Below are 18,129 nucleotides of genomic sequence, written 5' to 3' on the forward strand. Positions count from 1 at the left end.
GATTAGTGAATGATCTCACGTGTAACGCATATATAGTTAATGCATTTAAGAATTGTAATCTATATTTAAATTAATTTTGACCTTCGAATAGCACAGTCTATTAGAAGGTGATAGCCAATAATCCCTGATAATTAAAGATCATACTCGATTAATAAATAAAAAATTGTATTGCATTATTTGCTCACCATTTTTTTATTTTTCTACAACATTTCCTTATATTATTAATATTGCCATATTGGCTAAGTGTGATCCCTTGCAATTCACGATAATGATATACAATCTTATTATATATATGACTTAAGGTTGATAAGGGTGAGGTATGTGGTTGTTGAATTTTTACATAAATAATATATTTATAGTTGTATTTGAAAGTGATTATAAAAATAATTCATAACATACATAATGAAATAATAGATAAAATTTAAACCTATTTTTAAAATTAAACAAATTAAATTAAATTAAATTTTAAATAGTGAATATTATCATTCCATTTATCATAATATCATTTTTATTTTGATAAGATGTTATTGTAAGTGTACCTTATTATATTAGAAGTAAAATAAATTAAATAATTCAAATGTAATTAAGATCATCAATTATTCAGGTGTACATTGTAGTATTGTACAATATTATTCAAATGTTGACTTTATTTTATTATTTTTAAGTTTTAACTGGATATATAAATGAACATGACATGTGGAGATGGCAACATAATTTCATATCCATCTAGAATTTATAAAACTAGATTATCCGATTATATTTTTGAAACTTATGATGATGATATTTGATAGAGATGTATATTAAGTAAAGTTTAAATACATTTCACATTACACGTTCCCATTTTAAACATGTTTATTTTTTCACATAATTGTCATACATTCAAAATTTCAAATCTCCATAGAGTTTACATACATGATGTGAACACCAAATCAGTCCACACAATTGAAGTCATTATTTTATGAATGATGATTGATATACGCACAGCGATAGATAATGCCTAATTCACAAGTGAGATTTGTCAAAATTATAAATAAATAAATAAATAAATATTATTTATACTTCTTGGATACCTTATAAGTTATGTTTAATTAAAACAATTCTGAAATAGTCCCACACTTCAAAAACTAATATCTAAACTTGTATCTTTGGTTTTTCTTCAGTAACATATAACTTTTACTGCTCACAAGTCTAAACAACTTCATAAATCTTTTTAATTTTATTTTGGAAAAAAATACAATTAAGCACGATCTAACTCCTTCTCGTGTATATATAACAATTTCATTCAGGACTAGAGGAGAATTAATTATTTTTCAAAAATATAAATTGATATTTTATGTTTAATAAATTAAAAGGTTTACACGTATTTTATTGTTTTTATTAATATTTATAGTCTACTGATCATATTCATCACGTGCTTATTAAACGACCTTTACAATTTTCTTTCCTTTTCTTTTGAAAACACTGTAAAAAATATTGTGTGAAAGTCCCAAGCACGTTCATATATACTTTAGCATCGGAGAAGATGAATGAATATTGTAAAGTGTAAAGTGCAAAGTGCAAATTCATGTATATTTTTATGCGGCTATGGTTGCAACTTGCAAATAATTTATTAAAGATCGTATATTTTATATTTAGAAAAGAAAAAGGAAAAAGCTGATGAGAACATTTAATTTGTTTTAATATAAGTAATATTAACTCAATTACGTATTAAAGATGATGGACACAGCTGTATCCACTTTTATTTTGTTTATTTATTAGGATGCTAACTTACCTTTTTTTTTACGATATTTTTTTTGATAAATTAAAGATTAATTTATTATAAATTTAAATTTTATTTAAAAATTTATTATTAACTAATAAATTACTATATACATAAAATGAGATTAAATTACTCTTTAATGATAGATCTTCCACAATTAGAGGATAGAGACTTAAAAGTTGGGATCGCCTGCTCATAACTCATAAGGAATTTAATTTTTAAAAGTCTTTTTATAGTTGTTTATTCATTATATATATGCCGAGCAATGATTATCAAGTGGTGGAAATAAATATTCAGTTAATTAAGCATTTAAACACAGCCAAAACCCTAGAGTTCATTCCAGACTAATTGAAATTAAATATTTATACACACTAACTATAAAATTCAGAGACGTCTCAATTTTTAACAATATAATTAAAAGCTATACGATTGGTTAGAATCACTACAGTTGTTTACATTACTAATAGTCGTTTAAGAAAAATATTAAAAACACAATATAATGAAGTAGTATAGAAATATATACCAATATTTAGAAAACGTAATAACGTAGAAAGCTCTAGAAATTTATCATTAGTCTAAACTTTTTTTTTGTATATAAATTAGAGTTAATTGAATTCTGAATTTTAATTAATTTAAAAATAGTTTATGTCCAATATAAAAAAAAGATATTTAAATTTTTTTGTATAATTATATTAAAAAATATTTTTTATTTTTATTAAATTATAAGGATGTTTTAGTAAAAATAATGATATGGTATATATTTAAAAAAATTTAAATGATGATATAAAAATTATAATCTATGTGTGGTATTTTAATTTGTTTATATTTTTATTTAATTGATACATATAAATTTATTATCGTACCGAAATAAATACCAAAAAAAATATAAAAAGATGGGGTGAAAACATAAATATTTCAAATTTTCTGAGCTTTCCATAAATTCATTAAAACGAATGCGCGCAGCTAGAATAACACAAAAACGAAGGGCTTCTGCTAAAAATAATGAAAATCGTTGCCGAATTCAAAAGCAGGGGCAAAATAGTAAAATTATAAATTGGTTAACCAAACTAAGTCCTTGGTAATAGACAGACAGGATTACAAGTTAACAAGAAAACGCAGCTGAAACAGTTTCTTTCTCTGCGGTTTCGGTGTCTCTGAAGAAGAGAGCAATAAAAGAAAAAATGGGTTCGTTGAAAGTGCCAGAGGTTGTTCCTTCTCCAACTGAGGACAGTCAACGGCTCAGAAAAGCTTTCCAAGGTCATCATATATTAATGATGAATTGGGTTTTCTTAATTTTTCTTTACTTTTTTACAAAACATTAAAAAAATGTTGTATACTTTTTTAGTATTGATTGAATGGTTAAAAATGGAGGCAGGATTGGGAACAAATGAGAAGGCGATAATCCTGGTTTTGGGGCACAGGAACTGGAGGCAAATAAAAGAAATCAGAGAAACTTATGAAAAACTTTACAATGAATCACTCATTGATCGTCTTCATTCTGAACTGTCGGGTGATTTTAGAGTATGCCAAGGTTCTCTTGCTATTTGATCACATTGTTTGTTATTATTATTATTATTCTTAATGCATTTGTGCAACATTACAGAATGCTGTGATTATGTGGACTCAAGATCCTGCAGAAAGGGACGCAAAAGTGGCGAGAGAAGCGATGAAGGGGAGGTGGAAGGGGATTAAAGAATTACAAGTTTTGGTGGAAATAAGCTGCGCATCAACGCCTAACCATCTGATGGCTGTCAGGCAGGCTTACTGCTCTCTCTTTGATTGCTCGCTGGAGGAAGACATCCATGCCTCTGTTTCTCCACCGCTCCAAAAGGTAACATAAATTAAAAAACAGAATGCTAGGCTCAACATAGGATAGGAGTAAAGCCCCAAAATGGGTTGTGAGATTACAATTGCAGACAAAAACATTCTTCAAATGCCTCTGGCCCGTTAACACCATGTTGACTAAACTATTTAGTGTCAGGTGCCCTACCATGGTTTGATTAATGGAGAGATGGTGTGTAGTATATATCCAAGTTTTTTTTTTTTTTTATGAATCAAGCTCAATTAAATTAAATTATAAAATTTAAAATAATATTAATTATAATTGATTTTTGTTATATTAAATTAAATTATTGAACTTAATTAATAAAAAGATTTAGATATGTAATATTATTCTAAGTGATATGTAATATTTTAATATAAGTAATAGTAACCTATATTCCTGTATTATTTGTTCTTTTGAGGAATTGTCTAAGGTGGTGAAAGTATCTTCCAATCCTTTAAGGTCTATGAACAAATATTTTAAATTTGTGGCTATCATTTGCGTCGTACAAGCATTATAATTATATCTACTTTAACCCCAAAATTTTAGTAATAGTAAATCGGTATCGATTTTTGACAAAGTAAATAAATCATGTTCTCTTTTTGATTTATAATAATATTATAATAAACCACGACTTTGATTGCACTTGTATGAAGTGAATAGTGAGGTATTTATTGGGTTTGAATGGACTTTTGTTAATACAAAATATCTATTATATATTTTATTATATATTATTAATTTTTTAACAAAAATACATGATACTTTTTATTGTAATTAAAAAAATAAAAATTAAAAAATTCTTTTTTCTCTTCTTTATTTTTTTTATTATCTATTTTATTTTATTTTTAAATTTTAATATTAAAAAAATAATATTTTATAATATTATTAAAATATGATGTGTATAACTAGGATATAAAGGATATAAATTTAACTAACAGATTTATTATTTAAAATACAAATATAATTCTCATATATTTGTATATTTGAATTTTTTAAATTTTTATAATACACAAATTTGACATTTAGAATTATGTATCTGAATTTTTTAAAATTTTTAATGCACAAATTTGACTATTAAATTTGTGTATCTCATCTAAATCAATTTTTAAATTTTTTTTCTCTTCTTAACAAATTTGATCCTCCAATTTATTTAATAACAATTTAAAAAAAATTAACTCCATATTAAAAAAAACACCAACTTTTTTAATAATTGTGTATTACACACCAATTTATTTTATATAAAAAAAATAGTCACTCTATTTTTTTATATATTATTATTAATTATTAGTTTGACAATCAAAATATATTTAGAAATCAATATTTAAAAATTTTTTGCTAGTTGTAATTAAAATTAAAATTTAAAAATCGATATTTATATTTATATTATATTATTAATTTGACAACAAAAATATATTTTTTTATTTTAAATTATTTAAATATTTTATTTATTAAAATGAGTAACATGTACTTTTTAAACTACTATTATACATCTCAGATACAAAAAGATAAAACATAAATAAATACTGAAGTCAAATATTATGTATTCAACATAAAACACCTTAAAAAGTTTTCAAATGCACTTATATGAATATATTTAGAGTGCACAACACTTGAGATAAAGTAAAAAATTAAAAAATATATATAAATATAATAATATGATTATTAAATAAAAATAAATAATAAATTATTAATTAATTTTATTTCGAAACAAAATACTAATGGTAAGAAAAAAAACTAATTCTTTAAGAATCTGAATTAAAAACCGCTCTAAATATATTAGCTAATATAGATAGATATACAAAATAAAAATAATAGTAACCATATTCTAATAAAATATTAATTTTTTATAAAAAAAAATTAAAGACACGTCTTCGAATTAGGATTTAGAATTACGGTTTTCGATTTTAATTTTTTAGAGTGATTCTTATTAGCCTATAACCTATTATTATTATTATTATTATTATTATTATTATTATTATTATTATTATCATTGTAAATAGTTTTTTCTCTTTTTTTATTAATTCGAAATTCTCATATCTTTGAATGTACTAATTTTAGTTATATTTTTTCACATATTTTTTAAATAAAAATACTTTTGGTAAATAATTTTAAGATTTTAGTTTTAATCATATAATTTTTTTATAATAATTTAATATTAATAAATTTTATAATATATAAATATTTTATTTTAATAAGATAATTATATAATTGACTAAATATTATTTTATTACTTAATTATTTTTAATAAGATACAAAAATTAAAGATTAAATAAGATTTCATAATTCCTATACATGTGGATAAATTATAATAATAACACATAATATTGTAATATGTGATATTATTATCTACGTCAATAAATCGCGTCTTTATTATATATATAATCAAATTATGATATAACATCCACACTGTTAGAGCACATTAGTATGCATGTCATTAACGATAAATAGATTAGATCAGGGACTAATTTAAATCACATTAATCAATCCCAATAATTTTTTTTGTGCAACTAGAAATTTTGAGAATTATTTTAGTACACGTCATTGGGCGGAGGCAGGATGAGTGGATGACTATGCTTTTTGTCCTCCGGCCCCAAACTCTTCTCAGATACTGGGATTTTTTTCAGAAATAAAATAAAAAAAATTCATATTTTTTAATGCTAATTTTAATTTTTTTAAATACGATATTTTTTTGTTTAGAGTAAGTTTGTTGTACCCTGCGAACTCTATAAATATTATAGAGTTTGTCTTATTTCCGACGAATTTTCTTCAAATTTTTTGAATTCCACGTTTTTAATCTATTTTAATCCATTATCATTATCTCTAAATAGTATATAGATCTACAAATAATATATATAAATACATAAAAAATAAAAAATATACGGATAACAAGCATGACTTTTTTAAAAAATTTTAATTATAAATTAAAAAATATAAGCCATATTTAATAATGACAACCATTATCATCGTCTTCAAAAATATACAGATACACTCAAAATAAGCCATATTTAAAAAAAAATTAATTATAAATCGTATTTTATTTCTGCAAAAAATCTCGATACTGCCATAGAGAAATTGTGTCTCATTCTTATACAACATAAGTATTATATTTAAAATACAATTTAGACACCCATAAAAAAAATACAATTTAAATATATTATGTTTTTTAAAAATCTTAGACTGTATTTAAAAATATAAACTAGTAACTTCTAAATAATACTATATCTTTTCATATCACGAGTATTTAAAACAAGAACAAAGCGAAGATTTTCGCTCGGGTACTCTAACATGTCTTGGGAAAAGTTTGTTTCCTATCTCTAATCCTACGGGTATTATTTTTCGTTGTAGAACTTGACGCAATGGGAAACACTGCCATGCCTAGGACAACACTCTTAAATTTCTTAGTAATATGATTAAAAAGGTCAATATTTTTTAAATTTCTTTTTTGTTGGTAGCATATTATGTACGAAGAATAGGGTCAATAATGTTGGATAGTAACACAAATGGAAATCTTTTGAAATAAACTGTATCACAGAATATGTTGTTGGAAACTATTTAACATTCACTGATTCTTCCAATCATATATATTGCCAAACTAACCTTACATTGTTTGGATTCATGATTTGGCTTTCGTATCAATTCCATCGATATTTATGCAGATTTTAGTGGGGCTAGTGAGGTCTTTTAGGTATGATAAAGTAATTGCAAATTTGGAAGTTGGCAAGGCAGAGGCATCAAAACTGCATGAAGCAATAAAGAAAAAGAAATTGGATGATGATCACATCCTTTGGATACTTAGCACCAGGAATGTCTTCCAGCTCAGACAAACTTTTGCATCTTACAAGAACCTCTATGGGAATACATTGGATCAGGTTCTCTTCTATCTCTAAGCTAGCGTTTGTTTTAAAGTAATGGGACAGAGATTAAAAGATTAAAATTCAGTATTATATTTGTTGGTCTAGAGACTGGTACTAAAATTTCAGTTGCTGTCCTCAAAATTTTAATATTTTAATACCTCAAAAAAGTGAGAACACAAAAGACTGAAATTTTTAGAAACTAAAGTTAGAATTAAATGAGATTGGTATCAATTTAAGTAAATGTTACACTGCTGAATAACTTTTATTCATATGATTATTTTAAAAAAAATTAACTGATGTATTAGAAGTTTACATGTTATAGATCATATCTAAAAACTTTTATGTCAATTTAAAATTATTTGTTATATTTTTTATATACTTAAAAATCAACGGAATATATTTTTTTCAAAATTTACATAAACAAAAGGTATTTGATGAAATGTTTATTTAAAATTCGATTTAGGTGAATTTTGGTATAAATGATCTTCGTTATATGTTAACCAAAATTTTATCTATGTCTCGCTTTTGTATTCATCACCATTTGAATTCTGCTATTTTTATTTTTACAGGACATAAAGAATTGTGGTAAGGGTGATTTGGAATCTCTCTTAAATGTCGTAGTTTGTTGCATAGACTGCCCTGAGAAACATTTTGCCAAGGTAATTTACCTTTCTTCTCACTAAATTGTGTGGAGAGATAGATGAGAAATTGATTTAGGTTTGTGAACTAAATATAGATATCACTTTTTCATTTGGAGCTAATAGTTGAACAAAAAATACTATGTATACACTAAAAATTAACAATTAAATTTGTTATTATTTAATTCATTTTTAATGTTTATTTTATATTTTAATATATATTTTTATATGAATAACTGCATAGTTGACTAATTTTTATAGAAGTGAAATCTATGAGGATTAATTTCTTTCAAGCTGCATCAACATTTTGCATGGCAACTATAATAGTTACTTTTTCTAGTCTCATTTTGAGGAATTATGCATGAACAGGTTGTGAGAGATTCAATTCTTGGACTTGGAACCGATGAAGATTCTCTCAATAGAGCTATTGTAACTAGAGCTGAAATTGACTTATTGAAAGTCAGATTCGAATATGCAGAAATTTACAAATCTAGCCTTGATGATGACGTTATTGGTGATACCTCCGGTGACTACAGAGACTTCTTGATGACTTTGCTAGGGAAAGGTCCCAATGGAGTTTAATTTCATACACCCTAATTAACATCCACCAATTCTCATGTTGTTCAAGGCGTAAATTTGGATCATTTGATGGACTAGAATATAAATGGTTAAAATTATTAAAATATGAATATTTCAAGTACATTTGAAAATTTTTCATATGTGTGTGCGCAGACTCCACACGTATTGTCTTTGTATTTTAAAAGAACTAATAATAAAGATTGAAATAATTAAAGACTATTTATTCAGTTTACTCAGCTAATTTTTTTTATTTAATTTTAATGTCTTCTTATGATATGAAATATGTTATATTTTCTACAGTATATTGGATACAATGCAAGTGTTGTTATATGATGAACTTATATATATTTTTAGAGTAAAATATCATTTTTGTTTCTAATATTTGGGGTAAATTTTATTTGTGTTTCTAACGTTTAAATCGTCTTATTTGTGTCCCTAACGTTTGTAAAAGTGATTTAATGTTATCTTGTCGTCAATTACACATCATGAATGCTTTAGTTTGAGTTTTAAAATCTCTTCTTGAAGTTATAATACAAATGTTTAGGATAAAATTGATGATCCATTTCGAAAAATAGCTCATCAAAAGTTGAAACTAATTCCTACAACATTTACATAATTCACTTTTCTAGGGACATAATTGAATCTAAATACAAATAATGGATATAATATTAAAATCGAATACATCTAAATGAGACCTAATTGAAAATTAATATATCCAAGTGAGAATAATTGAAAAATATAATCTGATTTGTTAGTATAATTGATAGTAGGATAACATTAAATCACTTTTATAAACGTTAAAAATATAAATAAGACAATTTAAACATTAGAGACACAAATAAAACTTACCCCAAACGTTAAAAAAAAAACAATACTTTACTCTATATTTTTAGTATACACCTTATATCAACTTCACTACTAAACATATTTTACATAGAAAGAAAAATAAACATTCATTATAAATAGAAATAGACAAGGTTTTAAAAACTAAATCAGTAGACTTAGATATTAAAAAATTTAAAAGTTTGATCTTATTCTTAAAAGGCTAAGTCTATGGTGACACAAGAAATAGTGTCTAATGGTGGCTAATTGTTGACCCACTAATAGATATGTAATATCTGGCCAAAAGATTATGAAAAGAAATTTGCTTAATTAATAGTGAGAATGATAAAGGTGCCATAACTCATTAAATGTTACTGTGAGGACAAAATAAAAATTTAAGCACCAAAAATTAAATTTTATGATGTGGGCTGTGTGCTAGGCCAACAAAAATATGGAAAACACAACATTAATGCGGACAAAAATTGGTAAATACCCCAAGGAAAAGATCTTGGGTTTTTTTTTTTAAAACTAAACTAGTAGATAACCAAATTTATAATACATGACTCTAAAAAAAGGAGAAAATCCAATTTACAAGCAAAAAAGAAAAAATAAAAAAGAAAAAGAAGAAAAAAATATCCTCTATGACACATTTTTTTGTCTGAAACTCTTCTCCCTTTTTACTGGTTTCTGAATTTTTTTTTTTATAAAACTCTATTATTTATGTTAGTATTATAAACACTGACATATCTTACAAATTATAGATGTTTAATTGAAATGTTGTAATATTAATTTAAAATTATCTAAAAATTTTTAGATTTTGAAATTTTAAATTATAATTATGTAATACAATTTTTAATAAATTTTCAAAAACGTATTTAAAATTTTTAATATTAAACATTTGAATCTCCTAAATTTTAAAACACACAAAACAATCTATAATGTTTACTCTTTTGTGATATAATACAATCTCCCTTCAACTTGATTCTTGTAATCGAAACGATTATTTTGAAATTTTTAAGTAATTTTTGATAATTGTAAATTCTTAAAAAGAATTTTATGCGTTACTCTTCGAATCAAATTGGAGGAAAAAAATAAAAGTTGGAGACTGTTTTATATATTTTAAAATTTAGAAGACTAAAGTCTCTAATTTTAAAAATCTCAATTATTGATTTGGGTAAATATTTTACATTTTTGTTTATATAAAAATATTTTTGTTTAATTATCCATGTAAAATAAATTTAATCATTTTTATTTTTAAAATCAATTTATTTTTATAAAAAAAATTATTTTTATATTTATTTATTCGTATATTATTTTAACATTTTTATATTTATTTATTGTTTATAATCTGCCCTGTCTTCTCTGATCTCCACTCGTCGTTGCCACGCCAGCTATTATCAGCAATCTCGACGCGCGACTTTTCTATGACTTTTCCTCCTCCTTTCGATTACAACAACTACGCTTCAATGGCCAAACCTTGCGACAGGACACCATCAACAATCCACCAAGAACCCTAAGTCAATTATACATGATCATTCACCAATTTCGAAAGGAGATGTCTATCTTTTATTTTAATTTTCTATCAAAAAGTAATGTGATTTTCTATCTAATTACCCTTTAAAATTTTTACCTCCTCTGTTAGCTATTTTTACCGTGTTGAAGGATCCCTTTTTAAAAGTCAAAAAATAAATAATTAAAATAACCCTTATAGCTAGTGTAGCCACAAAAACCTAATAGCCATCAAAATAGGCATGCATGACTTATAAAATTATTTTATTTGTGTTTATTGTTAGCAATCTTATATATTTATTTTTCTGAAAATTGATTTTCTTTTTTTTTTTAAATAATACTAAAGTTCTATTTGTTTTTATAACCTATGCATGTTTATTTTTCGATTATTTTTTATTTTTTAATAATATTAAAGTTATGTTTATAAAAGCTTGGACATAAGTGAAAGAAGTGAGGAAATCATAAGAGAAAGTAGGTTGAAGGCCGTGATGAGGCCTTGGAGATTGGGTCACTTGAGTTGCCAAGGGAATGAAGGGATGGACCACTCATCCAAGAATCTAAGCCAATCATCCAGAAAATTGAACTCCAATTGAATTATTTCCTGGATGCAGACCCATCAATTTATATTTATTATACAACTGATTTTTATGTCCGTGCCATGCAGGGAATAATTATGATTCGACTCTGTTACGGGTACACTAAAATTAATTGTCAATACAAATTTAACTACAAACTATACATGTATTTATACATAAATATATTTGTGACTAATTTTAGTAACTGATTTTAATATACGAATAGCATTTTTGTTAAGGATGTTATTCATTCGGTTTGGTTCAATTTTGAACCAAAAGCTAACCGAACCAACCTTATCAGTTCCCTTTTAGCATCGATCAACTAATCCGTTTGCTGTTTTTATACCAACCGAACCGAACCGAATCAAAAGTGATAAGCAATTTGATTCAGTCAATTTTTTCGGTTTTTAAATCTTATTAAACAAGTCATTAATCAGAATAAAATAAGATTCAAAATAGTTAATAAACTTCAAATAACAAGAGTACGTTACATCCAAATTCAATACAATTTTAATCCATCTCAATAACTAAATATAAAATAAACACACATAACTAAACATAAAACAAACACATCAAAATGTCTAACAAACATAAAACACCATCTTAAAACCAAACTACAAATCAACAAACACACTTTAGAACTAAATAATAACAAAATTAGCCACCATGATTAATCTAGATCCACACCAGATTCATTACTTCAAGGTTGTTCATTGTTTGCTGGCTACATACATATAAACATAACAAATGAACAACAACATGCATTAAATTTTTATCTAAAAAATTTGTTATCAAACAACAGTAACAAATTTAACTCAAGTGAAATTTAGAACCAGCAAAATAACAAATTTAACTTAGGTGAAGTTCAGAACCAGCAACAATATCAAAGTTCATTATAATTAAAATTTAGGACTAGCAAATCAACAACAGCAATAATAAATTTAACTCAAGTGAACTTTAGAACCAGCAACAATATCAAATTTCATTCTAATTAAAATTTAGGACCAGCAAATCAGCAACAATTAGGACAAGTGAAGTTTAGAAACAGCAACAACAATAAATTTTATTCTAAAAATTGGTAAATATAATAACTTTCGAAGAGACATTATTGAGTTGTAAAAAAGGGATTGATGACGGTGCATAGTTCTCGACTGATTAGAGATGGCGCCTCGATGACGAAGAGAGATGCTTGGTGACGGCAAGGGCTTCTTAGCGACGGAGAAGTGCTTGGTGATGGCACAGACTTTTTAGTGACGGAAAAGATTATTGTCATAATTGAGACTTGCAAGATGGCGAGGAACGCACCGTCACTGCTGCAGAATGCGTGAGAAGGATGGAGAGAAAGAGCGCTGCATATGGAGAAGAGGGAGGGAGGCGCTACGGATGGAGGGAAGGAGGCTCTATAAAAGAGAACGGAGGGAGGGAGGTATGGAGATTCCGAGTTTCAGAGAGGGAGGAAGGCGCAGCGGCTTGAGTGAGTACTTCACTCACTTGGGGTTAGAGATTTTGTTGTTAGATTAAAGTGTAAAACTCTAAAAACATTAGCACTGCATGGTATTCTTTGGTTCGATTTGGTTTGATTTTCATTATAAATCAACCAAAAATCGAACCGAATCCATCGACTTTAATAGAAAAAAATCGATTTTTTTTAAATCGGTTATTATAAATTTCGGTTTAATTTTGTAATAATTTTTGGTCCGGTTCAATAACTTATATCCCTAATTTTTGTTATTATTTTATTATGTTTTACAATTAAATTATTTATATTTATACAAGAAGAATTTTAGGTATTTCCATAATACCATGTATTAGATAAAATATAAAATTAAAGTTTTAATTTAAACTTATACATCTATATATAAAAATGTAAGAGTAGATAAATTACTATTTATATACATGTTTACACCGGATTAATTAAATTTCTAATAATAAAGTCTAGACCATTATACTTCATCCAAAATAATTGGTTATTTAAGAGAATAAACTATCATTTTAGTTATAAGCTAAGAAATTTAATTTTTAACAAATTTTTTTTGCAAACTTTATTTAGAAAGATAAGACATTTCATCCTCCTAATTTAACGATTTTAGGCCAAGTGCGTTTTCTTTTGGGATTTGTTTTACATGAATGGTAAAAAAATTTTAGAAAGAAAATGGAAAAAAATCCAATTTTTTTTTCAGTATTTTATGTACTTCGAAATAATTTTCTAAATGTTCCGAGAATAAATGGGATCAATAAAATAGCCCTTTGCCACTTGCGAAAGAAAATAATACATTTTGTCAAATTGAGGTTTCTCTAAAGAATTAAAATATCATCTTTTAATCATTTTATAAAAAAAATGTCTTTTGAAAACCAAAATGATAATTTATTTAAGTAAATAGTCATTTTAATATTCAAAATATTTTAAATTTAATATAATGGATTTTAATTTTTATTTTTGATAAAATTAACTCTAAATATTAGTTTTATTTGATAAAATTAAAATTAGAATATTTCGGATACCAAAATAACTTATTAAATGAAAGAAGGATAAAATTAAAGGATTGAGTTTTGGAAGAGTATGTGAATTCAATTGCCATTATTACTACTCTTGCTCTTAGTAGCCAATAGAGTACATGAAGTAAATTAAATATTCTAAGGTTCTTTATTTATTAAAAAGTATAGATAGACAATGAAAATAGTAAACACTGTGAACAATAGATATATCAGATGTTTATTTCACTAAGTGTACGGAAAATTATTTTAATATTAAAATATAAATGATTAATTTAGAGGTGTAGTGTATTTTTATTTGATTGGTAATTATTCATGTTATTCAATATAATCATTGTTTACCTAGCACTCCCCTTATTTATTTAACCCATTTTATTGCCACAAAATGATATGTAACCGCAATAGTTCACCTTTCATTTCAAGATCTAACGATGATGTTTCATCAAATTTGTAAAGTTAGTGTACTGAAGATAATAATGAATGATTTGAACTTGCGTTTATGGTTGAAACCATTCCCATTATTATTGCTGCCATCCTTTAATTTTTCATCCAAAAAGCTTGAACAGAAATCACCTAATTTACTATTTCTTAAAAGCAAGGGTAGATACTCTTAGTATAAGTCTCTGTCTCCTTCTTTAAAAAAAAGTCAAAATTCTAGTAAAATATAACAATTACGTTATATATACATTAAAATTAATTATTAAATAAGTCATTTATATAAAAAATATAAAAATAAAAAATATAATACACAAATATGAAATGATTAATTTAGTATCTGACTTTTAGTGTAGAAATAAAATTTTAAAAAAAAATCTAATATGCAAATAAAATTACAGATAAAATAACAAAACTCATCAAATTGTTCAAAATATTTTCATTAATGAACAAATCTAGCAAACTATAGTGGATTTTTTTTTTTGGAATTTTCATAAGTAAATTTATCCCCTGAACCATCATCTGTTGCTGGAAAGCTACTAGACTGACTTTGATTATTATTTCATGGATAATATTATTTGCACATGATCTTTGATTATAGTTTTGTGATTTGTCACCAAATTAAAGTAGTAAAAAAAAATAAATTAATAAATAAAAAAAATCACCTAACTTGTGAGGCTCATTGAATGCAGAATCAACCAAACACAGCGACAAAAACGGTGCAATGGGGGCAATGACCTGTAATATGTTAAACACATTCCCAACCACTCAGAATGGTCCCTATTCCAAACCTAATCAAAATGACTGTATTTACAAAAATGCCATTGCTTGGTATGCAACTACATTTATTAATTATATATTTCATAAGCTTGGTATACTATAAATAACAATAGGCTTATGATCCAATAGCATATCACACAAGTCTTTAGATACTTCTCTTTTTAGCTTTCATCTATCATTGGTGTAATGATGATGATGCATAACACGTTCATGCGCTTCTTGATTCCTTTGTTGGTTCTTGCCACTTTCTGTTTGGCTAATTCTGCTATAGCAACATCTCAAGTTTCAGGTTTGTTGTTCATTCTTGTCACATTAGTACATACTGTTATGAATGCATGCAAATAATATATACATTTTTTTCCTCATAAACAAACTAATAGTGACGGTGATAAATAAAACAAGTGACGAGAAACAATACAACTATAGTTTATAAAGTTAAATGGTTAAGTATTGCATGGTAATAATAATAATGATTAAATTTTAATACACTATGCACATCTAATTATATAAGGTTATATCAGTAAAAATAACCATCTTTTGTATTAATTACATGAATGGTTATCCAAAAGAATAAATATTATTAAACGACTGTGTAAAATATTTTATACTGTAAATATATTAAAATTTTAAACTCTAATAATAATAATAATAATAATAATAATAATAATAATAATAATTTAATTAAAAGTATTTTTGTTTATAACAAGTGCCAAAAGGACCCTAATAATAATAAAGAAAAAGTTGTTCCTCTTCCTCAAAGACTACCTAACCTAAGTGTATTACTACTTTTTTACTCGAATAAGTGTATTGCTATCTTTCTTGGCTTTGATTTCTTTTACCTTTTTCTCTATTCGTTTTTAAATTTCCTCTTATCGCTATGTCTCATATATAAAGAGTTATATTGATAATGATTGAGTTTATAAAAAAACATTGAAAATTATTGATCATCTTTAAAATAAGGCGAGATACAGATACAGTTAACTTCATGCGAAGTTGATAGCTAAAAACTGTTAGATGATAATTTAGTTAAATCTGTCAAATTATTTTAACAATTCTCAACTATCAACTTTATATGAAGTTAACTGCAGCTGAATTTTCATCTTAAAATAAGTGTCCATTTTGTCAATGAGCTATAGTTCAAATGGCATAATCTTCCCATACTCACCTAAGAGATTGCGAGTTCGAGTCTCCTGGAAGAAAAAAAATAAGTGTCTATTTTTCTTCTATATTATTATGATGAAATTATTGACATAAATATGTATTAACTAAGATCTATTTATTCTCATATGAAACTTGGCATTTTCATTTCTACAGAGAATGAAGTGAAGCTTGGAGACCAAGAATTGGCAAAGACAAAACCAGAAGTTCATAATGAAGAAGAAAAATTCCTTTTCCATCATCATAAGTCACTCTTCAAGAAACATATTCCAATTGTGAAACCTATTCCAGTGTATAAGCCTATTCCAAAACCAATTCCAATCGTAAAGCCTATTTATAAGCCAGTTCCTATTTATAAACCAATCCCAAAACCCGTAATAGTGAAAAAACCGGTCCCTATTCCAGTATTCAAGCCGGTTCCAAAGCCAATTCCAATTGTTAAGCCTATTCCGGTTTTTAAACCTATTCCAAAACCAATTCCAATTGTTAAACCTATTTATAAGCCGGTTCCCATATATAAGCCAATTCCAAAACCAATATTTGTTAAACCATACCCTAAAAAACCTTATTTTCCTCCACAGAATAGTCCTTAAGTTATTGAAACAGAAGAAAAGGGAATTATATATTAATTAATTAAATATCATCAATTCAAAAAACCCTTTCTCCCACCATTACCATTTCACAAGGCAATTCCAACTCCATTATTATATTAGATGATGATAAGGCTCATAATATCTACAGTCCCAAAAATAATCTCTTGTGCTTAATGTTATTTCTAATGAATGTCTAATATTTATAGTTATGCATGTCCAAGTATCTCCACTTCAAGTTTTGTCTTATGAATTCTTATTGAATGTAGTTTACCGAAATATATATAGTAATATAGTTTCGTTATTAATTACCACAAGTTCGCAGTATTTTCATTGTAAATTGAATAATTAATCATCAATGCAAGATGGTAACAATGATCTCTTAGTTGTCTGTTAAATTGATGTTTTGTTCTCTCGTTATATCAATTATAAGTGAAATCAACGACCCACCGATGATCACTAATATAAATATTTTTTTACTTAATTTTAGAGCGTTGACGATTGATTGTTAAAATTTAGAATTTTAAATAAGAAAAAAAATAAATTAAGAAAGTTATGAAAAAGGTTTTGATTATATTTTTTTAATATAAAAAAATAAAAAATACAATTTAATTAATAATATTGTTAATATTTATATTATTTATCATTTTATTAATTATTTATGTTAATTTAATAGTGGGACAACCTTAAACTTAATTAAAAATTTTTTAGCTTAAAATAAAGGATCAAAATAAAACTTATTGACCAAAACTGAACATATGAACCAAAATGATTATAGATGACAATTTAGGAATCAATTTGAACTTTGGCATTCTTTGCTATCATATCATTACATATTTTTAGATATAGGATATTTCTAATCAAATTATAAAAATGATAATAAAGGAATGAAAAATTAAAAATAGAGAAATCAAATAAAAGTGAAATTTTATTTTAAGCTTTTAGTTTATTATTAAAATCACGAATTATTATTTAACTATATTAAGTATACACTAAAACAGAAAAGTTAATTACTAAAATTAACTACTAATATAAAATATATATAAAAATATAAAATACACATTAAAATAAATTAAATTATATATATATTATACATAAATATATAATGACTAATT

The 18,129-nt window shown here is 25.3% G+C and overlaps 2 protein-coding genes across 2 annotated transcripts; both read left to right on the plus strand.

Moving 5' to 3' along the window:
- The first annotated feature begins 2,843 nt into the window (after positions 1-2,843).
- Positions 2,844-8,733, plus strand: LOC107462900 (annexin D3). Its single transcript, XM_016081573.3, has 6 exons — positions 2,844-3,016; positions 3,135-3,280; positions 3,363-3,590; positions 7,238-7,450; positions 8,005-8,094; positions 8,443-8,733. The coding sequence occupies exons 1-6, from the start codon at positions 2,941-2,943 to the stop codon at positions 8,653-8,655; spliced, it is 966 nt and encodes a 321-aa protein (XP_015937059.1). The 5' UTR covers positions 2,844-2,940; the 3' UTR covers positions 8,656-8,733.
- Positions 8,734-15,387: 6,654 nt separating this feature from the next.
- Positions 15,388-17,226, plus strand: LOC107462947 (proline-rich protein 2). The gene is made up of 2 exons (XM_021129689.2): positions 15,388-15,555; positions 16,581-17,226. Exons 1-2 carry the CDS (start codon positions 15,453-15,455, stop codon positions 17,015-17,017), a joined length of 540 nt encoding a protein of 179 aa, XP_020985348.1. The 5' UTR covers positions 15,388-15,452; the 3' UTR covers positions 17,018-17,226.
- The last annotated feature ends 903 nt before the right edge of the window (positions 17,227-18,129 follow it).

Source organism: Arachis duranensis, chromosome 8, assembly GCF_000817695.3.
Source record: "Arachis duranensis cultivar V14167 chromosome 8, aradu.V14167.gnm2.J7QH, whole genome shotgun sequence".
Lineage (NCBI taxonomy): Eukaryota > Viridiplantae > Streptophyta > Magnoliopsida > Fabales > Fabaceae > Arachis > Arachis duranensis.